Source organism: Oncorhynchus gorbuscha, linkage group LG01 (genome assembly GCF_021184085.1).
Source record: "Oncorhynchus gorbuscha isolate QuinsamMale2020 ecotype Even-year linkage group LG01, OgorEven_v1.0, whole genome shotgun sequence".
Taxonomy (NCBI): Eukaryota; Metazoa; Chordata; class Actinopteri; order Salmoniformes; family Salmonidae; genus Oncorhynchus; species Oncorhynchus gorbuscha.
In genome coordinates, this window is record NC_060173.1 from 97076979 (window position 1) to 97103700 (window position 26722).

The 26722-nt window shown below is 43.0% G+C and overlaps 2 protein-coding genes and 1 non-coding gene across 4 annotated transcripts; 2 read left to right on the forward strand and 1 right to left on the reverse strand.

The window, feature by feature from the left end:
* The first annotated feature begins 54 nt into the window (after window positions 1-54).
* LOC124046798 (60S ribosomal protein L31) lies at window positions 55-5591 on the forward strand. The gene is made up of 5 exons (XM_046367559.1): window positions 55-100; window positions 906-1012; window positions 3902-4027; window positions 4933-5045; window positions 5357-5591. Exons 2-5 carry the CDS (start codon window positions 906-908, stop codon window positions 5386-5388), a joined length of 378 nt encoding a protein of 125 aa, XP_046223515.1. The 5' UTR covers window positions 55-100; the 3' UTR covers window positions 5389-5591.
* On the forward strand, window positions 4434-4570 carry LOC124048802. Its single transcript, XR_006841310.1, has one exon. It is a non-coding gene; the product is annotated as a small nucleolar RNA SNORA5 (small nucleolar RNA).
* Window positions 5592-6683: 1092 nt separating the features above from the next.
* Window positions 6684-25126, reverse strand: LOC124046820 (TBC1 domain family member 8-like). Of its 2 annotated transcripts, none has more exons than XM_046367591.1 (20): window positions 24745-25126; window positions 19835-19945; window positions 19574-19692; window positions 19115-19343; window positions 18398-18638; window positions 17255-17462; window positions 16772-16957; window positions 16415-16567; window positions 15751-15901; window positions 13026-13240; window positions 12819-12936; window positions 11832-12117; window positions 11601-11742; window positions 11402-11500; window positions 11208-11276; window positions 10824-11070; window positions 10256-10321; window positions 10048-10134; window positions 9856-9950; window positions 6684-8275 (listed from the first exon to the last, which is right to left on the reverse strand). In XM_046367591.1, exons 1-20 carry the CDS (start codon window positions 24869-24871, stop codon window positions 7817-7819), a joined length of 3408 nt encoding a protein of 1135 aa, XP_046223547.1. In that variant the 5' UTR covers window positions 24872-25126; the 3' UTR covers window positions 6684-7816. The 2 variants fall into 2 exon arrangements, with proteins under 2 accessions (XP_046223547.1, XP_046223537.1); XM_046367581.1 differs by having other exon boundaries at window positions 9856-9974.
* Between the last annotated feature and the right edge of the window lie 1596 nt (window positions 25127-26722).

The following is a 26722-nucleotide window of genomic DNA, read 5'->3' on the forward strand; positions in this document are numbered from 1 at the left end:
AAATGACGTATGTTATTATTAACGACGCGGATGTGAACCTACTATTCTCTTTAGTGCCCACAAGCCTTTGCAACTTCCTTTCCGACATTTCTCGGGCAGTGTGAGTATTGTTTTGTGAAATTTGTTTTAATTATCCAACTTCATCCTGGCCCTGTGCTTATCTAGTCCATCGTTTTCCTCACATAATTACAATATGAGACACTGAACTCCTTAAACGATGTAATTGCGATGGGTTATGCTCAAATTATTAATTGGAAATGTATATGGAAATGTGTAGCCACCAGTATGCTAACCAGTAGTCAGCTAAACGAAGCTATTCTGTCACAAATGTCTCGGTTATAGAGCGCATTCGTGCTATGTTTAACGTTTTGTCTGAGGCCCACAATTTCTGGTTCACAGTTTTTTGTCAATGTGCAATCACAGTGAAACCAGCTAATTAGATCAAAATATGCCGGCATCATTAGCAAGCTGAAGTTGGCCATAGTACCTGGCGTCACCAGACAAAATTGCCATATCAACACCTGGCTCAATTGTTATCCGAGGCGGGTTCTGTAGCAAAAGTTTTGCAACGAAAACCTGAGTTTCTATTGGACATTCAGGTAGGTTTGGTAAACGGTTTCCGTTTCAAAAACGTTTTGAATCCAACTAATGAATACACCACAGGTAAACCCATGACATATATTTTATATAGTAACTTACTGTACCATTACACTTCACTTGTCGCTGTTTACTTTCATGGCAAAGCATAACCAGTCAAGTAGCCACAAGCTCAGTCAGTGGATTGGTAGAAATGCCACACTGTAGTGAGTCAAATAAACAGTGGACACTAAAGAAATGCGTGTCTTCCAAGCTGAATGTAAGTGAGCTAAAGGTTTATCAATGTTTTATGTTATGTATTTTCATAGATGGCGCCAAACAAGAAAGGAGGTGAAAAAAAGAAGGGGCGTTCTGCCATCAACGAGGTTGTGACCAGGGAGTACACGGTCAACATCCACAAGCGCATACATGGCGTGTGAGTACACTGACTGGGGCCATGACACCACTACGCTACTGTTGAGTTATGAAAGTTGGTTCTCTGCACTAGGTTTTCATGAAGTGCTCTATGTTTACTTCCGCTTGCAAGATGTCTTTGCTGATGTGATTGCTGTTCTTTGCTGGATAGTCAATTTTCTGGGCTGTAGCACTAAACAAGTAGTTTTAACAGTTGTCGGGGGTCTTTTGCTCAAATGCAAGTAGGAAGTCTCACCTTGACCGATTGGGCAAGTGCCTTTCAGACCTTAATCTCATCAGGCATATCAGGAGTATGTTTGGGGGTTTCCTAAAGATTATGATCAGAAAAATGTTAATTTATTTGTGTGAAGAAATGCCATATACACGTTATTGCCTGCCTTTCACTTACCAGAAAGATCAGTTCTGGAATTATTTTATGTTGGTTGTCAGTAGAAGAAAAAAATCACTAGGCTCCGCTTGCCCAACTGCCATAAATGCCGTACATTTTCTGTCTTATTATTTTTTTTTTTATGGGGTAGAACGAGATCAGTTTTAGGTTACTGGAATAATTTGCAGTTTGGTTGTTTTCGCTGAATTTTGTAATTAGATTTGTATCACATGTCCAATATGGCAACCTATGGCAACTCAACTAGCGCAACTGCTTAGTTCACTTGCAATAGGGAAACTCTTAATGTCCAGCCTTGCCTCAATGTAAAGTGCTAATGCATTTAGCATTGGTTTGATTTTGTACATGCTGTATGCTGATCCCTGTGGGAAAGAGGTGCCAATGTTATTGGGCTTAGGCTGCTGAAAATGTTGTGACTCTACTTTTTGAGGTGTGGCTGGAGAAGAACAGCTTATGCTGTGTAGTTAATTGTTGGATGCTTGTTTTGAAATGCAATTAGGGGCATAGTCATCAGTAGGGCTGCAATATTTTTTTCCATGGCAAAAATGAAAACACGAAGCAGAGCTAACTATTTGGTCCTTTAAAAACCTGCTGTATGTAAAATATGATGTTCTATATCTTATACAGTGACTTGCAAAAGTATTTGGCCCCCTTGAACCTTGCGACCTTTTGCCACATTTCAGGCTTCAAACATAAAGATATAAAACTGTATTTTTTTGTGAAGAATCAACAAGTGGGACTCAATCATGAAGTGGAACAACATTTATTGGATATTTCAAACTTTTTTAACAAATCAAAAACTGAAAAGTTGGGCGTGCAAAATTATTCAGCCCCCTTAAGTTAATACTTTGTAGCGCCACCTTTTGCTGCGATTACAGCTGTAAGTCGCTTGGGGTATGTATGTCTCTATCAGTTTTGCACATCGAGAGACTGAATTTTTTTCCCATTCCTCCTTGCAAAACAGCAGTTTTCAGTTCTTTCCACGGATTCTCGATTGGATTAAGGTCTGGACTTTGACTTGGCCATTCTAACACCTGGATATGTTTATTTTTGAACCATTCCATTGTAGATTTTGCTTTATGTTTTGGATCATTGTCTTGTTGGAAGACAAATCTCCGTCCCAGTCTCAGGTCTTTTGCAGACTCCATCAGGTTTTCTTCCAGAATGGTCCTGTATTTGGCTCCATCCATCTTCCCATCAATTTTAACCATCTTCCCTGTCCCTGCTGAAGAAAAGCAGGCCCAAAACATGATGCTGCCACCACCATGTTTGACAGTGGGGATGGTGTGTTCAGGGTGATGAGCTGTGTTGCTTTTACGCCAAACATAACGTTTTGCATTGTTGCCAAAAAGTTCAATTTTGGTTTCATCTGACCAGAGCACCTTCTTCCACATGTTTGGTGTGTCCCCCAGTGGCTTGTGGCAAACTTTAAATGACACTTTTTATGGATATCTTTAAGAAATGGCTTTCTTCATGCCACTTCCATAAAGGCCATATTTGTGCAATATACGGATGATTGTTATCCTGTGGACAGTCTCCCACCTCAGCTGTAGATCTCTGCAGTTCATCCAGAGTGATCATGGGCCTCTTGGCTGCATCTCTGATCAGTCTTCTCCTTGTATGAGCTGAAAGTTTAGAGAGACGGCCAGGTCTTGGTAGATTTGCAGTGGTCTGATACTCCTTCCATTTCAATATTATTGCTTGCAGACTGCTCCTTGGGATGTTTAAAGCTTGGGAAATCTTTTTGTATCCAAATCCGGCTTTAAACTTCTTCACAACAGTATCTCGGACCTGCCTGGTGTGTTCCTTGTTCTTCATGATGCTCTCTGCGCTTTTAACGGACCTCTGAGACTATCACAGTGCAGGTGCATTTATACGGAGACTTGATTACACACAGGTGGATTGTATTTATCATCATTAGTCATTTAGGTCAACATTGGTTCATTCAGAGATCCTCACTGAACTTCTGGAGAGAGTTTGCTGCACTGAAAGTAAAGGGGCTGAATAATTTTGCACGCCCAATTTTTCAGGTTTTGATTTGTTAAAAAAGTTTGAAATATCCAATAAATGTCGTTCCACTTCATTATTGTGTCCCACTTGTTGTTGATTCTTCACAAAAAAATACAGTTTTATATCTTTATGTTTGAAGCAGGAAATGTGGCAAAAGGTCGCAAAGTTCAAGGGGGCCAAATACTTTCGCAAGGCACTGTAAATAAATGTGACTAGATGACAACAGGAGAACATTTAGGTAAAACCGCTGTTCTATGCTTTGGTTGATGGATAGTATAATTCGTTGCAACATTTCTGATGGACAGACAGAAAGACCTTCCCACAACGCACTACTCAAATTGAATTTGTCTGGTTTGAATGCACGCTAATGGCTTTCCTTGTTATGTTGCCTTTGCTTGCTTTGACAAGTGATACTTTGTATCAACTTCTTTTGATAATTCAGTGCAGTGTTTGGTGATGCAACTAACATTGCTGCTGGTTCCTGTGTCCCTTCAGCTCCTTTAAGAGGAGGGCACCTCGTGCTCTCAAGGAGATACGAAAGTTCGCCATGAAGGAGATGGGAACCCCTGACGTGCGTATCGATACTCGCCTGAACAAGGCTGTGTGGACCAAGGGGGTGAGGTAAGCAAACCCTTGTTTCTTACATCAGAGGCCACAAGCTTTTCTGAACCAGGGACCAGCTGGCTATGGACTTTCCTTGATGATCTGCTCAATTTGAAAACTAATACTTGATAACTGTCATCTAACACTCTGGGGGACCATGAGTTTCAGGTACAGTCTACTACATTTATATGACATTTAGCAGACGCTTTTATCCAAAGCGACTTACAGTCATGTGTGCATACATTCTACGTATGGGTGGTCCGGGGAATTCAACCCACTACCCTGGCGTTACAAGCGCCATGCTCTACCAACTGAGCTACAGAAGGACCGTGTTAATGTTAATGCTGTGGCTGCAAGGAGTGTTGTGATGACATACACTTAATAACTTGAATATGAACCAGACTATGCTAAATTCTGAAGTCTTTGCAGCCTTGTCAAATTCAGTGCTTCCTCTACATTGGACTGTACTGGCCAGAATGGCTGCCACAGTGAAACTGTAGTTCATGGGCCTCACATTCCTTTTCTATGGATGTTGGGGATATATTTGTGCTATAGACAAGTTGATTTCAGTGATACACATTCTGTCAAATGTTTTAAGTCTAAGGGATAGTTGAGCATCAGGATTTCTGTGTCTCTCTCCCCATCCATCTCTAGGTCAAATAAAAAACCACTCTCCCTCATATCTGCTTTATGTAGTATTGTCCCAATATCAAATGATAGAGGCTAGTTACACCAACACCTGACCAGTCAGTGCTGGCTTTAGAGAACTGATATCCTGGTATTCTTGGCAATGGGTGTAGAGTTGGTGCAAATAGTACAAGTTGATGCCTGTATAAATTGTTCTGCAATGCCATGCACTTAGATGCAATGCACTAAAACTAAGAAAGTTTCTTCATGCCAACTGATCATTTCTGTTATTTCAGGAATGTCCCATACCGTATGCGTGTGCGCCTGTCAAGGAAGCGCAATGAAGATGAGGACTCTCCCAATAAACTGTATACCCTCGTCACATACGTCCCTGTCACGACATACAAAGGTAAGCCCAATACCTGCTTGACCGTGTGCTGTGCTGACTAGTATCCAGAAGTGTACCCTGACATTTCTGAGGTTGGTGATCTGGTGTGTTTGAAATTAGCTATACTTTTGTAACCGACAAGGTGCAAAATATCCCTGTGTGGGTGACACTGAAGAATAAGTTGTGGCAGCCTTATTTTCAGTTCATCTGCATGCAAATGGGTATACAAAGTAGAGGATCTGTGAACTTCGGTCAGAGTGAGTTCTGTGCTGTCATTTTCCTTATTTGCCTGTTAAAGACTTGACTGATTTTGATTTTTCTTTCCTCTACAGGTCTGCAGACAGTCAATGTGGATGAGAACTAATTATTCATTGGTGTGGAAATACATTTATAAGACTGCAGTGTTGGATTACATACAAGTTTATATAATCACTAATTGGGATTCTTGATGGAGCAATTTTATGCTTACATAGTTTCAAGTTTTATTAGTTGTATGTATGGGATACACATGGTATACACCACGTCCAATGAAATGCTTACATGAAAATAAATTATTTCTAGAGAGTCTGTCTGGTATAGTGTTTGGATATACACTGAACAAAAATATTAACACAACATGCAATAATTTCAAAGGTTTAACTGAGTTACAGTTCATGTAAGGATATCAGTCAACTGTAATAAATCTGTATATTCATAAGATTATGCATCTGTTGGTCCCAACGGTGTGGATCAGAAAACTATGACCACCATTTGCCTCATGCAGTGCGACGCATCTCCTTCGCATAGAGTTGATCAGGCTGTTGATTGTGGCCTGTGGAATGTTGTCCCACTCTTCAATGGCTGTGCGAAGTTGCCTGATATTTGCAGGAACTGGAACACACTGTTGATCCAGAGCATCCCAAACATGCTCAATGAGTGGCATGTCTTGTGAGTATGCAGGCCATGGAGGAACTGGGAAGATCTCAGTTTCCAGGAATTGTGTACAGATCCTTTTGACATAGGGCTGTGCATTATCTTGCTGAAACATGAGGTGATGGTGGTGGATGAGTGGCATGACAATGCGCCTCAGGATCTCATCATGGTATCTCTGTATTCAAATTGCCATCAATAAAATGCAATTGTGTTTGTTGTCCATACCATAACCCCACCGCCACCGGGCACAACGTTGACATAAACAAACTACAATGCCATACATGCTGTCTGTGCGGTACAGTTGGAAACTGGGATTCATCTGTGACGAGCACTTCTCCAGTGGACATCGAAAGTGAGCATTTGCCCACAAGTCGGTTACAACGCCAAACTGCAGTCAAGTCAAAACCCTGGTGAGGACAAAGATGAGAATTTCCAATACTTTTTCAGACAGTTTGTGTAGAAGTTCTTCAATTGTGCAAACCCACAGTTTCATCAGATGGCTGGACTCAAGACGGTCCCGCAGGTGAAGAAGCCAGATGTGGAGGTTCTGGGCTGTCACGGTTACACATGGTCTGCGGTTGTGAGGCCGGTTGGACATACTGCCAAATTCTCTAAAATGGAGTTGGCTTATGGTAGAGAAATTGGCAAATTCTGTCAATAGCTCTGGTGGACATTCCATTACACAATGGGCTTGAGGGTCTAAAATCTCCTTAGTGAATCAATCTTTGAAAGACAGAACAAGACATGGATGAGGCATATTGTTTTAATGATTTACAAACAAACCATGTTTGACTGCAGCAGACATTAAATTGATGTTAAAGAATTTATCAAAGGTCCCATTTATAATGCACCTCAAGTGTATTCAGTGCACTAAAAATGTTTTGTAAAAATAAAAAGGTGCATCAGTGAACTGGACAGTCAGGTCCTGGAATAACCCAAAGCTAAATGTCATTACTGATTTTATTGGCAAAATAAAAAGTTCTCTGTATAGACCCATTTAACAAAATCTGAGGCACAGCGGTATCGTTTGTAGTTGGTATCTCAACTGATTTTGAGAAGGTGTAGGACTTTGGTCTATAATACAAATACTGGTCAATAACACTTGAATTAAGAAATATGCTTGGTAGAATAACAGGCTCAAACAGTTACAGAACACTTAGGAATTCTTAAAGAACAAAATACATTAATTAGATCGATACAGGACAAAATAAAGTACATTTACAATGTTGCACACAAAGGTGACATTCCAACGTTCCATTATTGTATGACAAACATTGCGCAGTAAATAAAGGCAAAAAATATTTGGCAGGAAAATAACACTTGTCTGCTCTCCTTGAGGTTGGAAGATATGGCAAACAAGATCCTGCCTAGGCTGTATTACCAACCACGCAGCCAATGTCATATTTGAATTTGTTCCCATTTCATAGACTGGATGAAGGAAAATGAAAATGTCTACAAATACTGAGAAATGTTAATATCCCTTTTCATGGTGTTCCATGTAGTGCATCATGTGTGGGATGTTCTCACAGTAGTATATATATATGATTGACTGGTTGATACATGTAGTCTTCATTGATTATCATGCACGTCTCAGCCACCTCCGGTTTGGTAAACCTGTTTTCAAACTGAGTGGCTGGTCCGAGAAGACGAGGCCACATTTCATCAGGATAGGAAGACCTACACATCTACAGTACTTCTCCCTTGTGCTTAACAGACCTACAACTCAATATAGGCACATATGGAATCTTGGTACCCACTCATCCTTGTAGGACGGAGGACACAGACAACTTATTGGCGACAAATCTGCCTGGCATCTAGGCAAACAACTAGATTAGAAACCCAGTATTGGGTCACATGGTCATTCTCTTGGTCATGTTAAATCAGCTGGTTCCTTGCTGAAGCATAAGCAGACCGGCCCTTTCATGGTACTGTTTCACCTTTGCTACAGCCACCTTTGCTGAGAGGTCCAGTGGTTTCTCAAAGAAGTTGACCAGCTGCTGTTCTGTGAGGAGCGAGGCCAGGATCTGAGCGTAGCTGACCGTCCACTCGCTCGAACTCTCAGACCGCTCGGAACTCTTCCTGGTCCCCTCCTGCCTCTCTGCATCTCCTTCTTTGGTGCTGAAGACAGGGTGGTCTTCTTGACTCCCCTCCCTGTGATCCTCCTCTACCTCGTCTCCGGCCCCGCCCTCGCTGCTGACCTCTGACCGGCTACGGTGGCCGACCTCACCGATCTGCAGCACTAGGCTGGTCACTGTAGCGATGGCCTGAAAGAGCTCGTTCTCGTCTGGGTTGCCATGGAACATGCTGTAGAGGGTCTTACAGAACTGGATGAACTCCCTCTGTAGAAAGCAATACAAGTTTATTATACATTTGTTGTGACTTAATGACTGTTTATTGGGTCCCTGATTTAATTGCTTCCTTATGACTTTTTCCCCATTTTGTTACATTAGTGTTATTCCAAATGTTTCATTTTTATAATCCTCATCAATCTACACACATGCCCCATAATGAGGTTTCAACATTTTTGCAAATGTATTAAAAATAAACTGATATCACATTTACATAAGTATTTAGACCCTTTACTCAGTACTTCGTTGAAGCACCGTTGGCAGCGATTATAGCCTCAAGTCTTTTTGTGTATGACGCTACAAGTTTGGCACAGCTGTATTTGGAGAGTTTCTCCCATTCTTCTCCGCAGATCATCTCAACCTCTGTCAGGTTGGATGGGGAGCGTCGCTGCAAATCTCTTTTCAGGTGTCTCCAGAGATGTCCGATCGGATTCAAATCCGGGCTCTGGCTGGGCCACTCAAGGACATACAGAGACTTGTCCCGAAGCCACTTCAGCATTGTCTTGGCTGTGTCCTTTGAGGCAACAGGACAACGACCCAGTCTGAGGTCCTGAGCACTCTGGAGCAGGTTTTCGTCAAGGATCTTTCTGTACTTTGCTCCGTTCAACTTTCCCTCGATCCGGGCAAGTCTCCTAGTTACTGCTGCTGAAAAACATCCCCAGGGCATGGTGCCAGGTTTCCTCCAGATGTGGCGCTTGGCATTCAGGCCAAAGAGTTTCATCTTGGTTTCATCAGACCAGAGAATCTTGTTTCTCATGGTCTGAGAGTCCTTTAGGTGCCTTTTGCCAAACTCCAAGCGGGCTGTCATATGCCTTTTACTGAGGAGTGGCTTCTGTCTGGCCACTCTGACATAAAGGCCTGATTAGTGGAGTGCTGCAGAGATGGTTGTCCTTCTGGAAGGTTCTCCCATCTCCACAGAGGAACTCTGGATCTCTATCAGAGTGACCATCAGGTTCTTGGTCACCTCCCTGACCAAGGCCCTTCTCCCCCGACTGCTCAGTTTGGCCAGGTGGTCAGCTCTAGGAAGAGTCTGGTGGTTTCCAACTTCTTCTATTTAAGAATGATGATGGCCACTGTCTTCTTGGGGATCTTCAATGCTGCAGAGAGGTTTTGGTACCCATCCCCAGATATGTGCCTCGACAGAATCCTGTCACTGAGCTTTAAAGACAATTCCTTTGAGTTCATGACTTGGTTTTTGCTCTGACATGCACTGTCACCTGTGGGACCTTATATAGACAGGTGTGTACCTTTCCAAATCATGTCCAATCAATTGAATTTACCACAGGTGGGCTCCAATAAAGTTGTAGAAACATCTCTAAGGATGATCAAGGGAAACAGTATGCACCTGAGCTCAATTTCGAGTCTCATAGCAAAGGTTCTGAATACTTATGTAAATAAGGTATCTGTTTATTTTTAATAAATGTGCAAAAATGTTTAAAATACTTTTTACTTTGTCATTATAGATTGCTGAGGGGAAAAAACATTTAATCTATTTTAGAATAAGGCTGTAATGTACCAAAATGTGAAAAAAGTCAAGGGGTCTGAATCCTTTCTGAATGCCCTGTATGTACCTGGTTCATTAGAGGTAGCGGTTTCTCCACATTCTTCTCCTGAGCCAGGTCCTTCAACATCTGCTTCAACTGCTCCTGATAGTCTCTGATCTCCTCTTCAACATGAACACACACAGGAGCTACATCAACGTGATCATCTGAACAGGACAGAGCTAGAAACGTGAACCTTGAACACTTGAAGCATGAAGTTACCATTCGGCATCTCTATATGAAGTGGTCTGGTAGTGGACAGCAGAGGGCTCTTCAGTGGAGGAAAGTCATCCTCACTCTCAGTCAGAGCTACAGGAGACAGTCGCATTACGATGAATGTTAATGGATCTCTAGTCAAAGATAGTTGCATGTCCAGCTAAAGTACATGTCTTAAAGAGGAGTAAAACACCGTAGGAAGGCTGTGACTCACCTGGAGGTATGTGCAAACGATACAGAAGTCTGATCTTCTCATTCAGTTCCTCACAGTATAGTGTGTCTGATGCCGAGAGAGACACATAATTGTCACCATTACAATTGATTAACATCTTCAACAGCCAGTCATTGGCTTTAAATCACAATGTGTGTCAGTTAGTGTTTATACTGTCTTTCTAAAGGATAGAGGACCACAGAGGGAGCCCTTCAGCTCTGTGAGTTTAAGAGGTGGATTTACATATTTTCTCGACTTCAGTTAATGTACTGTACACAGCAGTGGCAGCTCCTCCTAAAAGCCTTGGCTGCATATTGATTCCCATAAAACCATGGTGGGCTGAATTCCAGATGCCCATGAAAGCATAATATGAAAGCACTCATATTACACACATTATCTCTTCAGGCATACACATACTCACTCTCCCTACCTCTTTTAAACACACACCGTCCCTCACACACACACAATATGTAAATTAGCTAAATCTGGTGCAACGCAACCCTTCTCACTTCTGAGACTTGTGTTTTGTTGTACATTGTCTCAGTTTCAAATAAATGTTTAAAATAAATACCCAGCCACCCGGCAAACTTTCTGAAGGTGATGAGTAAGTCTCTGTCCTGGTCCAGCAGTGTGAAAGTCCGGTGGGCCACGGTGTCAGTGTGGAGGCCACACAGCCAGGGAACCAGTAGCACGTACAGGCTTTTGAACTGGGCCCGGTCCACTCTGTACTGCTCCACATAGGGCTGGCCTGGGTCATGGTGCTGGAGAGCCACAGTGGTGCTCCCATCACCCCAGTACAGGTTGATGAAGTGCTCTGTCTATAAGAGAAACAGACACAGATGTGTTATTGTACAGTTGGACTATATGTGGAGGACGTTATCATCGTGCTCTGGCAATGCATTTCTTAGTGGTCCTGGGAAGATAAATAACGGTGTACTGAATTGAACTGAAGTACCTTGAAGAGGTCGTAGACATCAGCCAGGTTTTCAGGGGAGAGAGAGACATCTGGGGTCACGACCCTGAGCTACACACAAAGAGAGGGGAAGGGTCAAGCAGTTTGGAGCGGAAATGTGTACGATTTCAACCTTTGGTCATGGTGTATTTCATGCATGCGTGTGACTGTTTGAGATGTGGATATGAAAGACCCACAGCGTTCTCCTTGGTGATGTCCTCGTGTGCTTGGAGAACCTGGATCCGGTGTCTGCATCGCAACCGCTCTAATCGTCTCACCGTCAGGTCTCCAAATTTCTGACAAAACAGGACAGGGACACACGAGAACAAACATCAGTGCCACATTTTCACAACTACCCTCTGGTGGTGTGGAGGGAGTATTGCAGTGCTGTCTTACCTCATAGGAGTCAATGATGAGGTCTGTGATCAGGGTGTGTAGTTCTACAGTCGTGCTGCACTCCTCCTCCCCCCTCGGAGACGAGGGAGGGTGAGGGGCAGGTGGAGACGGATTCTCATCGTACTTCACGTGGTCCAGAAAGCTGCAGGCAGAGAAGTTTGTGTGAGAATGTAGACTATGCTCAGATGTGAACTGTGTGTAGACATGCATGCATTCCTCCATATGCAATACCCAGTGAGGATCATGAGGGCCTGGCCGTCATCTGCACTAGCACACAGTGCCGCAGCGTTCGCATCCAGCACAGCTAGCCCTAGCTGGAAGATGGCTTTGATGCCGTGGAAGAAGAAGCAGTCTACCACACAGACGGCGCTGCGGAAGGGAAGCACACTGAGGAAGAGGGTGAGGAACCAGGACAGGGAGAGGGAAGAGAGGGGGGAGAGGTCGGGAATGTGCTCGGCCAGCTCGGGAAGACGCTCCTGGATCAGCTCTTCAAACACTGACTGGTCCACCTGAGCACCTGCAAACACAAGTGAAAATCTACATTAATATAGATAAACTCATGAACGTACACCTCTATAGAAGTACAGAACATACTTTATCATCCCATAGAGGGAAATGAATGGTCTCGTGGATGTATGCTCTATACATGTGTATACTCATGATGTCTTGACTTCCACACATGTGTGTGAGAATGACATGTTCTCATTGTGTAATGTCCCAGATAAGTGATCTTTTAAGACGTTATTTGAACCAGGAAGCCACATGGAGATTAAAAATCTATTTTCTAAGGAGAATAAGTAAACAACTGCAATTTCAAAGCAGAACAGAAGAGGAAATTACTTTGAATGAATTTCATATGCGCCAGAAATAAATAGTGGCACAAAGCACAGGAAATTAGCTTGTGTTTCAGCACACGCTTCACGCTGGCTAAAGAAAGCCTTGAGTTATTGTTGGCTCTGTTGCGGTTAGGGCAGAAAAACAGCCCTGACGGAGAAAAAAACCCACATTTAAATCACCTAAACACCAGACCGGCTACTATTAGACCTACTAATGTTTGATCTGCTATGACTTTGATAGTTCTATTTTTAGTACTTCATCTAATGTACAGTACTAGCTATAATGTCAGTAAAAGTGGAAGTAGATGAACCATCGCTGTAGTAATAGCAATGTAGTAACAATAGCAGTGGTAAACCTATGCAGGTCAGTTTGACCTCTCACCTATGACTCTGCGGTTGAAATAGTCAGGCAGCATTCTCTCACACACAGCCACCAGCAGCCAGAAGGCCTCCTCCTCTTTAGTGTACAGAAGCAGCACAGATGCCAGGATATTCATTGACTAGGAAGAATGATAGGCAGTCAGTTATACTCTACCTGCACTGTATACACATTGTGACATAGGTTACTGTATGGTAGTGGATACCTTACCTGGCAGTAACCAATCTTGGGGTTGCGGTGGGCATATGCGGTGAGGACACGGCGTAGGGCAGCGATGCCCGTGACGTTCTGGAAGGCGGGGTGGTCGGGCAGTGAGCGGTGCAGATCTCTCTCGATCTCCTCCGTGGCCAGGCTGCTGTGCCCTATAGACTCCGTCACCAGCCCCGAGTAGTAGTCTGGGTGGGAAGCCAACTCTGACGATGAGTCTGTATTTCCAGGGAGAATGGTGTCGGTGTTACACAGCAACAGCATATAAGCACTTACATGTACATAAAGGCCTGGTTGGAAAACATCCCCTAGGCCCTAACCCTTCTCTTTTGTTCCTACCCGTAAGTGTTTGCAGATCTGAAAGGAATGGATGGATAAGTTACCTATCTGGTTCCTTCAGATCTGGAAACACCAAAAAGATAGGGGTTACTTTGGGACAAGGCTTGTTTGGAGCTCTTGCCCTTTGTTGACTCCCCATGGAGGATGTGATGCATTTAGAACATTGATAGGGAGTAAACAGGTGACTGGGGATAGTTTGACATGGGGGCAAAGAAAACAGTCTGTTCAGGTCCATCACAGTGGAGTGGAGCCAGTCTGCTGCCAGTCTGTTTCTGGTGCAGTCTGTGCAGTGTGTTCACACAGGCCTAATTGCTTGTTTTCATTGGAGATGAGGTCACACGCTATTTGTATGCCCACTAAATCCTGCTGATCTGGATTCCATATGACATCAACTCTGACATTAACAGAATAAAGCAAAGCAGGATCCCTGAGAATAGACTACAAAGTTGCATCAATACTTCTAGTCTTGAAAAAAGGGAACTGCTTGCCTGCTAAAAGCCCCTCCCCAAACTCTAAGATAAAATGGGACATACCATAAATGCTAGGCTTTGTACATAGGAACGGAACTGAAAGCAAGCAGTCGAGCAGAACACAGAACAGTACGTGCTCTCCCTCCTTTGAGGATATACAGATATCTACCCTAAAGATAACCCCACCCTTAAATAGAGTACCAGTCAAAAGTTTGGATACACCTACTCATTCAAGGGTTTTTCTTTATTGTTACTATTTTCTAGTTTTGATGGACACCAAAAACAGTATTTAAAAAAATCTAAATATGTTTTATAGTTGAGATACTTCAAAGTAGCCACCCTTTGCCTTCATGACAACTTGACACTTTTCGCATTCTCCCAACCAGCTTCATGAGGTAGTCACCAGGAATGCATTTCAAATAACAGGTGTGTCCATCTAAGATATGAAGGTCAGTCAATTTGGAAAATTTCATGAACTTTGAAATTTTCTTCAAGCGCAGTCGCAAAAACCATCAAGCGCTATGATGAAACTGGCTCTCATGAGGACCGCCACAGGAAAAGAAGGCCCAGAGTTATCTCTGCTGCAGAGGATAAGTTCATTAGAGTTAACTGTACCTCAGATTGCAGCCAAAAATAAATGCTTCACAGAGTTAAATTAAGAGACACATATCAACATCAACTGTTCATAGGAGACTGTGTGAATCAGGCCTTCATGGTTGAATTACTGCAAGAAAAACACTACTAAAGGACTCCAATAAGAAGAAGAGACTTGCTTGGGCCAAGAAAGACGAGCAATGGACATGAGACCGGTTCCAACCATTGTGTCTTTGTGAGATGCTGAGTAGGTGAATGGATGATCTCTGCATGTGTGGTTCCCACAGTGAAGCATGGAGGAGAAGGTACAATGGTGTGGGGGTGACACTGTCTGTAATTTACTTAAAGTTCAAGGCACACTGAACCAGCCTGGCTACCACAGCATTCTGCAGCGATACGCCATCCCATCTGGTTTGCGCTAAGTGGGACTATCATTTGTTTTTCAACAGGACAACGACCCAAAACACACCTCCAGGCTTTGTCAGGGCTATTTGACCAAGGAGAGTGATGAAGTGCTGCATCAGATGACCTGGCCTCCACAATCACTCGACCTCATCCCAATTGAGACGGTTTGGGGGTGAGTTGGACTGGAGAGTGAAGGAAAAGCAGCCAACAAGTGCTCAGCATATATGAGAACTCCTTCAAGACTGTTGGAAAAGCATTCCAGGTGAAGCTGGTTGAGAGAATGCCAAGAGTGTGCAAAGCTGTCATCAAGGCAAAGGGTGGCTACGTTGAAGAATCTCAAGTATAAAATATATTTGTATTTGTTTAACACTTTTTTGGTTACTACATGATTCCATATGTGTTATTTCATAGTTTTGATGTCTTCACGATAAATTCTACAACGTAGAAAATAGTACAAATAAAGAAAAACCCTTGAATGAGTAGGTGTGTGTCACGACTTCCGCCGAAGTTGGTCCCTCTCCTTGTTTGGGTGGCGTTCGGCGGTCGACGTCACCGGCTTTCTAGTCACCACCAATCCATGTTTCATTTTCGTTTAGTTTTGTCTTCATTATACTCACCTGGTTTCCATTCCATAATCAGTGTTCTTTATTTAACCCTCTGGCTTCCCCTGTTGTTTTGTGCGTGATTGTTTTTGTCAAGTGGTTCCGTGTACGTGATCTAGATTGTTTATATTTATCTTTGTTGGATTAGTGTTGAATTTGAGTAAATATCGTGGCTTTACTCATACCTGTGTCCTGCGCCTGACTCCGCCTTATTCCATTCTCCTAGAACATTGACAGTGTGTGCAAACTTTTGACTGGTACTGTATATTTGACATGTTGTTATAGCAACCAATGACCTCAGACTCCTCCACCGCTCACCAGAGAAGGTCATCCATAGCTCTCCCCGTAGCGACTCTGGTATTCCCATGGCAACCAGCTTCTGGATCTTCTCTGTGCGGAACATGTGGACACCACGACCATACGCAGAGAAATGGTCATCCCACAGACGCTCTTTCACCTGCTCCATGGTCTACAGGACACACAGGACACACACACCCTTGAGCAAACAGAGTATTGTAGTACTGTAAGCACATTCTCAACAATAGCCTTGGGAGGTAAAGTTGCCCTGTGTGCCAGTCAGGGGGAGAACAGGGATCAATATATGTTTAAATAATGAAAGAGGTGCAACAGAATCACAACCTCATCCCAGAACTACCACTATATCACATATACCATACCCTGGTCTGTTTCTGAAGTTTAGTTGCCACTTTTGGTTAAAGCAACTCCTTTGTTGTTGTCATGCCAAACATTTAGAATTCTAATTTAGTCTAACAAATATTTAGCATGACAACAACAAAGGAGTTGCTTAAAACAGAAACAGGCAACCAATGTTAAATGTCAAGCCTAGACACATTGGCCAATGTGGCCCTGCTATCCCTGCAGCCACCATTATTATGGTATCTGCTATGTAAACATCATGATATAACGGAGGCTCCAGCCATATCAGGGTTGTGGCCGACGGTGCACTAGTTTCCATACTCACAGCCGTGCTATTGTTGAGGTCAGGTTGAGAGTGGTGGTAGTATGCCATCAGATCCTCTGTATTCACTGTGTGACGTAGTGCTCTCTCCTCGATCTCCTCCCCGTCACAGTACATGGTGTCATAGTAGAAGGTATAGTAGGGAGACGAGGACGTCTGGAGCACCCAAACACCAGAATTTGTCAAATATACACAATGAATGACTAACTTGTGTGTAAAAATACTAGCAGTAATCATATATGTCCTTGCAGTGCAGTTGCATTCTGCTTCTTGGACTAGGCCTGTTGGGCATCATCATGAGATATGATGTGTGTAATTGACAACAGGCATTTATGGGCTGGTAGTATTGCTGTAGCATACCAGAGATTTCTTGCTGTGGAACATGGAGTGTTTCCATTGCAGGGCTCTGAGCCGTGACATCAGACTATCCACCAGGCTGTCTCTGTCCTGCAGCTCGATCAGCTGGAAGGCCTTCTTACTCCTCACACTGACGATCACTGGGTTGGGCAGCAGGCTGGTGCTCTCAGCCTTCTCTATGGAGATCACCTGGCAGCACAGGAAGAGACAGAGGTAAAAAGTCAAGAGCCAAGGAAATGTTTGTAGTATGGTACAGTAAGGAAAAATATGATATGGTAAAATGGTATTAACACAGTAATAAACTTTGAATAACTTGTTTATGTATGCAAGAGCCATACATCTCTATACACGACTCTGGTGTATAGCAACTAATGTAGTTAACCATGGTAAAGCTAAAGGTGTAAGCTCGAACACTTCCAACAACACTTATACACTGTAAACAGTGGTAAGCCAGCAGAGTCAACTGCAGTATGATACGATGGATACCTCTGAAAGGGGGATGAGCAGGCTGCAGTGGCCCTCCTCTCGACTGGCGAAACATAGGTAGCTGTCGGTGGTGTAGAGTGTTCCAGCTGTGTGGCAGCGGGCATGGGGCGTCCACACTGAACACAGAGCCACCTCCTGGAGACACTCGGCCCGCGGTAGCCGGAAAAGAGCCAGGACGTACGCCCTCAATGCCTGTTCCTCCAGAACCCTGAGGGGAAAGGGGAAGAGTTAGAGTGTGACACTCATAGAAAGTTAATTAGCTGACAGGGGGAAGAGTTAGACTAACACAGACAGAGATCTGTTTTGTAGAAAATGAATGACAGTTAGGAATTCTCCTCCAGGATAGAGAGAGAGAGTAAAAGAGGGACTGAGGGTGAATCCTCATGGCCTCGTTACCTTCAGTGACTCAGACATTTCTGACTGACAGCTATGATAAGGAAAACTTATAAAGAATCCAGATACACTCCGATACAGGCAGACTATTTTGGTCACTGCAATTTAGGTCAGATAATTTTTCACTTCCTGTTATGGTGATGAGGAATTTACACTATGCTGAATGATGGGGGAGGGACAAAAATATCACCCACTTGGCCAGTGTTGCATGTGTCGAAGTTACCAAATAAATAATACAACTAAACAAGTCTGTTACACTCATAGAAATATATAACTGAATGCTTTAGCTCAGCTCTAAAGTACAATTTTACCACTGAAAACTGTCATTTTACACACAAGACCTGAAATTGAAAATGTTGGTGAATGGTGAATGTACTACAGGTGGAACTAAAACACACACATTCAGTCACACTATAATGCAAGGTTATACAGAGGATGGTAGAAAACTAGAGGGAAGTAAATTTGTCAAGATATCAGGGATTTTCAGGAAGTGCTTTATGAGGTTTCTTTTGACCAAAGCAGATAACAATGAGACAAACTTATTAAACTACTGTTATCAAACTATTTAATCAGGAAAGCAACCGATTAATCAGATTGCTGACCCCAATCCAATCCTCTCAGAACTGTGAGGCAAGTCAACAAAGAGCAGATAATATGAATCTGAACAAACCAAATGACACACCCACAAAAAATCCCCTGCCCTCCTTTACACTACAATACAACTAAACTTAATCTGCGTTGCCCTCTGACCTCTTGGTGATGTTGGAGGACTGCTGGAGGACGTGATCCAGTTCTAGACCTCCGCTATCCAGCAGGCGGCGCAGTGCGATGTCAGCCAGCTGACCCATGACCCCGAACGCCTCATCCAGGCTCAGGAACATAGAGAAGTCCCGCTGGCGCCGCCGCGTTGTCACACGCACCATGTCCGTCATGAGGCCAGTGGAGACCTGCTCCAGCCTCATCACCTCCACCCACGGGATCACAAACTTCACTGAGGGAGAGAGTAGTGGTCAAAGGTCAGGGGTTAGGTTTAGAAGACACTGTACACTGAAGAGATTTCAATGGTTAAAGAGATTGAACAGGATCTTCAGCACTTAAAAATGTGTAAGATATTGTAGAAATTGGAATTCTTAAATATATTGTACAAATTGGAATTTGTAACAGATAATACCCATTTGTATTTTATTTTTGTAGGACGTTACATATCATACGAAATTAATGACATTGTACACACTTATGCACAATTTTCAGGGACACGTTTTTTCTCGAGGGCTACTTTCAAAACTACTGGCTGAAGTTATACAAAACCTCTGTAGCGTCACTTTAACTAAAAAGGCACAATGTTTACTGTGGAAAGTATGTCACAGTTCACAAGACATATAAAGGGCTTGTCATCTTTACAACTGGAAAACAGAGGTTAGAGTTTCTAATTAACAGACACAACCAGTTCAGACTAAGGGGATAGACCTTCCTTTCCCAGCAGGAAGGAGTAGAAGGCCATGTGGTTGATGCTGAGGTAGAGCCAGCCATGCCGGGGAACGCGTCCCTTCCAGCAGCAGCAGGAGTAGGTGGTGACCAGCTTCTCTGAGGAGGGCAGGCCGAAACGCAGCTCAAACTTCAGCAGTACCTCCCGGAACTTCTCTGGGTCCTCCTCTTGAGCCGCCTGCTTCCCCCTCACCTCCTCTGCTATCAGACCCTGGGGGAGAAAGAGAAATAAATGGGCAATGAAAGAAAGAAAAAGAGGAAGAGAAACAAAAATGCAAAACAGGGTGAGAGCAAGATACACAGAAATAGAAAAGAAAGTCAAGAAGAGACAACATTTGAGAGTCAGAGTAAGTTGAACACAGTAGTTGTTGATAGTAGGCCTACATAGTATTTACAGAGTATCACAGGTATATAGTTAATCTTATTCTAATAGTACAGTACCTTGACTTTCCCTTTGACGAAGCTGGCGACATCCTCCTTGTTCTCAAATACTGAGAGAGAGTGGAGTAGATTCTGGACCAGCCAGTCCCAATGCCTGTTCATGTCCTCAACAGCAGCACCTGTATAACAACAGACACACGCGCACACATCAGAGAAATAGATACAGAGAGAGAGCCAGAGAAAGAGAGTAGAAGCAGGGACCTACCGACCGACAAATATGAGCATCGGCGAGAGGAAAAGGAGACATTTCTCAGAGCTTACCACAAGCTATAGTCCAGCTGACCTGTGACCCAGGCACCTGTAGCAGGATACGGAATGGTGTGACCCGGGCGTTGGAGTCCAGCACTGTGTCCAGAGCCCCCACCAGAAGACCTGGACAGACCAGAGCAGTCAGAAACAGAAAAAGACCAGAAATTACTGAGAAATACCATCTGACAACACACACATATCAATGAGCTCATTGACACATGGGAGAGATGCAACATTATACCAACCCATATGAACGGTTATATCATAAGGCAATATCATAAGGCAATTGTACTAAGCTCATAAAGGCATTTTCTACAATAATCAATGGTTATCATTAGTTGGACAGCAGGAAGTTTTACAGATTGTGCCTTTAAGCAGATGGGGCACAACGGCACCTATTGGACATAATGCCAGAAAGCTAAAGGCATTATCATGTGTATAACAGACTCAGACATTCCACAGTGAGCACTGGATGCCAGCCTTGAGGCATTACAAAAGTGATTGGACATAAACTGGTACCACTAATGGTCACGAACAGTCTCATAATGGCCACATTATGTGAGAACATAACATAGAACATAAAAGCTATTAAGGAGGTTCAACATAAGTATTGTTATCCTCTGTTTGTCACTACATTGGTCCACTAGAATCATAGGGTAACAGTATTGGAATCGAGACCCCTCCCTCTCCACAAATCCTCCACATGTGAAGACCCAAAGCCATGGCATAAAAACTACAAACTTAAGAGAGTCCCTAACATCCCAAACTCATTTGTATTTATTAGGTGTAGAGAAGCCTAAATTAAACCTGGAACAACCTCCTCCACCCCACCAGTCATCACCTTAAAGGAACCAGATACACTCTCTAAAATCCTGAGGTACCATAACAGAGCCAAGACTCATCATCATCGTATCTCTTGAACTCCACCACTAATCAGGATCATGATTTTCCACTGAGGCCAAAGCCACCAAACACTAGTCCCTCTTGTCTAGTTTTAATCCTGTCTTTCCTTTGCTAAGCACAGCCATTTTCAACAGAATGGAGCATTTAGGGAGAGCTGGGAAAAACAGCCCCATCAAAGTGCAGGTAACAGTCAGCTGCAGCACATTGCCTCAGCTACAATAAAAAAAAATGCGTTTGCAAGAACAGTCTGTTAATGATTTGACAAATAAAATATGTAATAAGAACACAGCAGGCAAGACAAGGCATTCGGCTTACTACTTTCATTCGGCTACAGTCTGGTCGCTGTGAGATCACTATCTACTCTTTGGCATTCCCACCCCCACCCAACCGCTCCGCCACAAAAGAGGAGAGGGATGGAAGACAAACTGAACACCAGACAAATAACTCTCTCCTGGAGCACTGCCCATCCCAGACCACACCACAACTATTAAGCTCTGCCTGTCTGCCGCTCTGAACCATTGTACCCTGGCAACGCAAACCTATTTGTCACCTAACCGCTTACTTCACAGTGCTTACATTGTAAAATGTAAGCACTGTAAATCATGTATTTTGTTCGGCTTATATTGTTTGTATGTCTGTGGACAATGGACATGTACAGTGTGCTCAGAGGTCGAGAAAGGAAACCTTAAATGTCCCTCACAGGAAAGTGTTCTTTGTGCAATAGGAAGTAGAAGTTATTTTAGCTAGTGACAGAGTACTAGACGTTGCAGATGTTTCAGTGCTGCTCAATACCCTTTTTATGTTTTATCTTAATCAAATTATGGATATAAAAATTAAAAAAATTGATATTGTACTTGTTCTTCTCTTCCCATAACAAAAGTAGGGTGTGGTTTTGTAAGATCCAAAAACTAGGGCTTCTTCTGACCTTTTGTCCCACAGATGAATCGACCTGGCCCGGGTATCCTGGAAGGATATTGACCTCATCCCGTCAGTCAAGGATGCCTGGTCATTCTTTAAAAAATATTTCCTCACCATCTTAGATAAGCATGCCCCGTTCAAAAAATGCAGAACTAAGAACTGATATAGCCCTTGGTTCGCTCCAGACCTGACTGCCCTTGACCAGCACAAAAACATCCTGTGACGGACTGCCATAGCATCGAATTGTCCCCACGATATGCAACTGTTCAGGGAAGTCAGGAACCAATACACGCAGTCAGTCAGGAAAGCAAAGGCTAGCTTTTTCAAGCAGAAATTCGCATCCTGTAGCTCCAACTCCAAAACGTTTTGGGACACTGTAAAGTCAATGGAGAACAAGAGCACCTCCTCCCAGCTGCCCACTGTTTTGAGGCTAGGTAACACGGTCACCACTGATAAATCCATGATAGTCGAAAATTTCAATAAGCATTTCTCAACGGCTGGCCATGCCTTCCTCCTGGCTACTCCAACCAACCCCCGCAGCTACTTGCCCAAGCCTCCCCAGCTACTCCTTCACCCATATCCAGACAGCAGATGTTCTGAAAGAGCTGCAAAACCTGGACCAGTACAAATCAGCTGGGCTAGACAATCTGGACCCTCTCTTTCTAAAACTATCCGCCGCCACTGTTGCAACTCCTATTACCAGCCTGTTCAACCTCTCTTTCGTATCGTCCGAGATCCCTAAAGATTAGAAAGCTGCCGCGGTCATCCCCCTCTTCAAAGGGGGTGACACCCTAGACACAAACTGTTACAGACCTATATCCATCCTGCCCTGCCTATCTAAAGTCTTCAAAAGCCAAGTTAATAAACAGATCACTGACCATTTCAAGTCCCACCGTACCTTCTCCACTGTGCAATCCGGCTTCCGAGACGGTCACGGGTGCACCTCAGCTACGTTCAAGGTACTAAACGATATCATAACCGCCATCGATAAAAGACCGTACTGTGCAGCAGTCTTCATCGACCTGGCCAAGGCTTTCGACTCTGTCAATCACCCTATTCTTATCGGCAGACTCAATAGCCTTGGTTTTTCTGACGACTGCCTCGCCTGGTTCACCAACTACTTTGCAGACAGAGTTCAGTGTGTCAAATCGGAGGGCATGTTGTCCAGACCTCTGGCGGTCTCTATGGGGGTACCGCAGGGTTCAATTCTCGGTCAGATTCTTTTCTCTGTATATATCAACGATGTCGCCCTTGCTGCGGGCGATTCCCTGATCCACCCCTACGCAGACGACACCATTCTGTATACTGCTGGCCCTTCCTTGGACACTGTGCTAACTAACCTCCAAACGAGCTTCAATGCCATACAACACTCCTTCCATGGCCTCTAACTGCTCTTAAACGCTAGTAAAACCAAATGCATGCTTTTCAACCGTTCGCTGCCCGCACCCGCCCACCCGATTAGCATCACCACCCTGTAAACTCTCCTTCCAGACTCATATTAATCATCTCCAATCCAAAATCAAATCTAGAATCGGCTTTCTATTTCGCAACAAAGCCTCCTTCACTCATGCCGCCAAACTTACCCTAGTAAAACTGACTATGCTACCGATCGCCGACTTCGGCGATGTCATCTACAAAATAGCTTCCAACACTCTACTCTGCAAACTGGATGCAGTCTATCACAGTGCCATCCGTTTTGTTACCAAATCACCTTATATCCCCCACCACTGCGACCTGTATGCTCTTGTCGGCTGGCCGACATAATCGTCGCTAGACCCACTGGCTCCAGGTCATCTATAAGTCTATGCTAGGTAAAGCTCCGCCTTATCTCAGTTAACGATAACAACACCCACCCGTAGCACACGTTCCAGCAGGTGTATCTCACTAATCATCCCCAAAGCCAACGCCTTTCCTTCCAGTTCTCTGCTGCCAGTGACTGGAACGAAGTTGGAGACTTTTATATCCCTCGCCAACTTTAAACATCAACTATCTGAGCAGCTAACTGATCACTGCAGCTGTACATAGTCCATCTGTAAATAGCCCACCCAATCTACCTACCTCATCCCCATACTGTTTTTATTTTATTTACTTTTCTGCTCTTTTGCACACCAGTATCTTTACTTGCACATCATCATCCGCTCATTTATCACTCCAGTGTTAATCTGTTAAATTGTAATTATTCGCTCCTATGGCCTATTTATTGCCTACCTCCTCATGCCTTTCACACACACTGTATATAGACTTTCTTTTTTCTACTGTGTCATTGACTTGTTTGTGTTATTGGCTTGTTTGTTTACTCCATGTGTAACTCTGTGTTGTTGTCTGTGTCACACTGCTTTGCTTTATCTTGGCCAGGTCGCAGTTGCAAATGAGAACTTGTTCTCAACTAGCCTACCTGGTTAAATAAAGGTGAATTATATTTGGAAACCATGGCAACAAACACATACTCTAAACTCTTGCCAGGAAATGTTATAATTGTTTTTACGAGATGATACTCCCTATCCTCTCCTGTGCCTGATGTATACAGTTCTATCTTAAAGTGAAAATCCCAATGAAGATTACACAAAAACAAGACCAGGTGACACCTGGTATGGAATGGACACAAACCTGTATGGAATTGTAAACATATGAAGACCTGAAAGAAAATACTATCCAAAAAACAAGTGATATGTTAACAAGTTGCCTGTTATTTGCTCCAAGGCTTCATGGCACATATTATTTTAAGTTACAAATAAAACATTGTTTTGATAATCCCAAATATGGGGAAAACACTTGTTTCCAAGCTTTGTAAAACCCGGATCCTACACTGTAGCCAAGGCTATGGCAAGTTGCAACATACGGTAGCTGCAATTCAACCGTTAATTGTCTTTCGACATTATCCTCGGAGACATGCTGGGAGACACTCTGGAATATATACTCCCAGCACAATATCAACCAAAAAAATATTGGTTGAATCGCAGTTATTTGCAACATTGTTTATAAATGAGTTGTTACTGTGTTGCGTAGTGTAGACTGGTGTGTCCAAGTGGTAATATAGGCTACTAAAGCTGCTGAAATCAGACGAAAGACAGTTAGATGAATGGGAGTAGCTGGCGTATTACCTGTAAATTTTCCCCCTGAATCCCCATGTCCTCTTCGGCGCTGCAAAATGAAGAAATCGTTAGATTTTTCGGTAACCCAAAGCTTCAGCGCGTTTTTCAGCAAAACTTCCTCTGGATTCAACCACATTCTTTTAAAGGAAGAGATTGAAAAAGAGAATAGAACGAAAACAAAATAACGCAGATCGTCGTTGCTGTTGATAGCATGCACACTTCTTCATTAGTTCCAAGCGCATTAGAAAAATAAAAGATTTTCAGAATCATCCATGACTGATCTCAAGCGCTGCCCGAGAACGCAAGCGTCTTCTGTTAATATTTTCTCTCACCCTCCCGATCGCAACTGTACAAGTACTCCTCACAGTGAGAATCTCATTTCCGCATTCAACCTTTCCTTCCCATATTTCCGGCGAAAGCGAGGAAGTTTAATTTCACTGGCCCTTTGTGATTGGTTATAATGGCTAGTATTAATTTAAACAGTTTATCATACAAAACTCAATCTGGCAATAGAATTGGATTGTAAACACACTGTTTGTTTGTCCATAGTAAAATGGGTTTAGTCATGTACAATATGCTGTCTGTCTGGTGTGTACAAATCAATCAGAAGATGAATGTTGACATCTATTGAATCAATTCTGCATTATACTTACAATGACTTATTATAATTACTACTATGCATGTCAGTTAGATGACCTAGTAACCTACTGTCAAAAGCAACTGAACCCCCCTCACATTAAATTGAATAATGTGTGTAAATACAGATTTTAGATTTTTAGATGCATTCTCTTTGTCTTATAGTTTACAATTTAATAGTTTTTGATCATACCATATATTAATTTAGTGACAAATCAATGCAATGACGGTGAAGTACCCATATAGTCTATAACAATTTACAGAATGTTCTATATGGAAGTAGCAATATAGCCTTAGCCTTCTTCTGTGGTAAAATAGTGGTTGCAACATGCATGCTGGGCATAATCAACTAAAATCATTTCTATGATTTATGTTATAAACTATGGTGAGAATTAACACACATCAGTAATGCTCAGAGTTGTCAAAGGACCCTAATTATAAGATACTCTACCTACTCATCACAATAAAGAAACATTATTTTTAGAGCAACCATATCATTGATCAGTGAAATTCATAAATTCATTGTAACGGCTCTTGTCGAAAGGAGTGGACCACAGCGTGGAAAGTGTTCATGATTTTTAATTTTCAAAAAACACTCAAACAAAATAACCAAAGTGAAAACAAAAGTACACAGTTCTGTCCGGTACGGACACTAAATAGAAAACAAGATCCCACAAAACCCAAAAGAAAAATGACAAACCCAACCAACGAACATCAAAAGTCGTGCTATAAATTCACAGACAACACAAAGATTCCTCTGTCTACCCAAGGATGTCAGAGGACAAAAATCAGTTAACCACCTAACTGAGGAACTCAATTTAACCTTGCGCAATACCCTAGATGCAGTTGCACCCCTAAAAAACAAAAACATGTCTCATAAGAAACTAGCTCCCTGGTATACAGAAAATACCCGAGCTCTGCAGCGCGCTTGCAGAAAATTGGAACGGAAATGGCGCTACACCAAACTGGAAGTCTTCCGACTAGCTTGGAAAGACAGTACGGTGCAGTATCGAAGAGCCCTTACTGCTGCTGATCATCCTATTTTTCCAACTTAATTGAGGAAAATAAGAACAATCTGAAATGTATTTTTGATAATGTCGCAAAGCTAACTAAAAAGCAGCATTCCCCAAGAGAAGATGGCTTTCACTTCAGCAGTAATACATTCATGAACTTCTTTGAGGAAAAGATCATGATTATTAGAAAGCAAATTACGGACTCCTCTTTAAATCTGTGTATTCCTTCAAAGCTCAGTTGTCCTGAGTCTGTACAACTCTGCCAGGAACTAGGATCAAGAGAGACACTCAAGTGTTTTAGTACTATATCTCTTGACACAATGATGAAAATAATCATG

Coding starts and splice junctions, on each gene's coding strand:
- LOC124046820 (XM_046367581.1), bottom strand. CDS start 24,871: ATGTGGTTGAATCCAGAGGAAGTTTTGCTGAAAAACGCGCTGAAGCTT. Junction 17,463..18,397: donor TCCTCCAACATCACCAAGAG/GTCAGAGGGCAA, acceptor CTTTCCCCTCAG/GGTTCTGGAGGAACAGGCAT. Junction 12,118..12,818: donor TTTCAACCGCAGAGTCATAG/GTGAGAGGTCAA, acceptor TTGTGTTTGCAG/GTGCTCAGGTGGACCAGTCA.
- LOC124046798 (XM_046367559.1), top strand. CDS start 906: ATGGCGCCAAACAAGAAAGGAGGTGAAAAAAAGAAGGGGCGTTCTGCC. Junction 4,028..4,932: donor GTGTGGACCAAGGGGGTGAG/GTAAGCAAACCC, acceptor CTGTTATTTCAG/GAATGTCCCATACCGTATGC. Junction 5,046..5,356: donor CCCTGTCACGACATACAAAG/GTAAGCCCAATA, acceptor TTTCCTCTACAG/GTCTGCAGACAGTCAATGTG.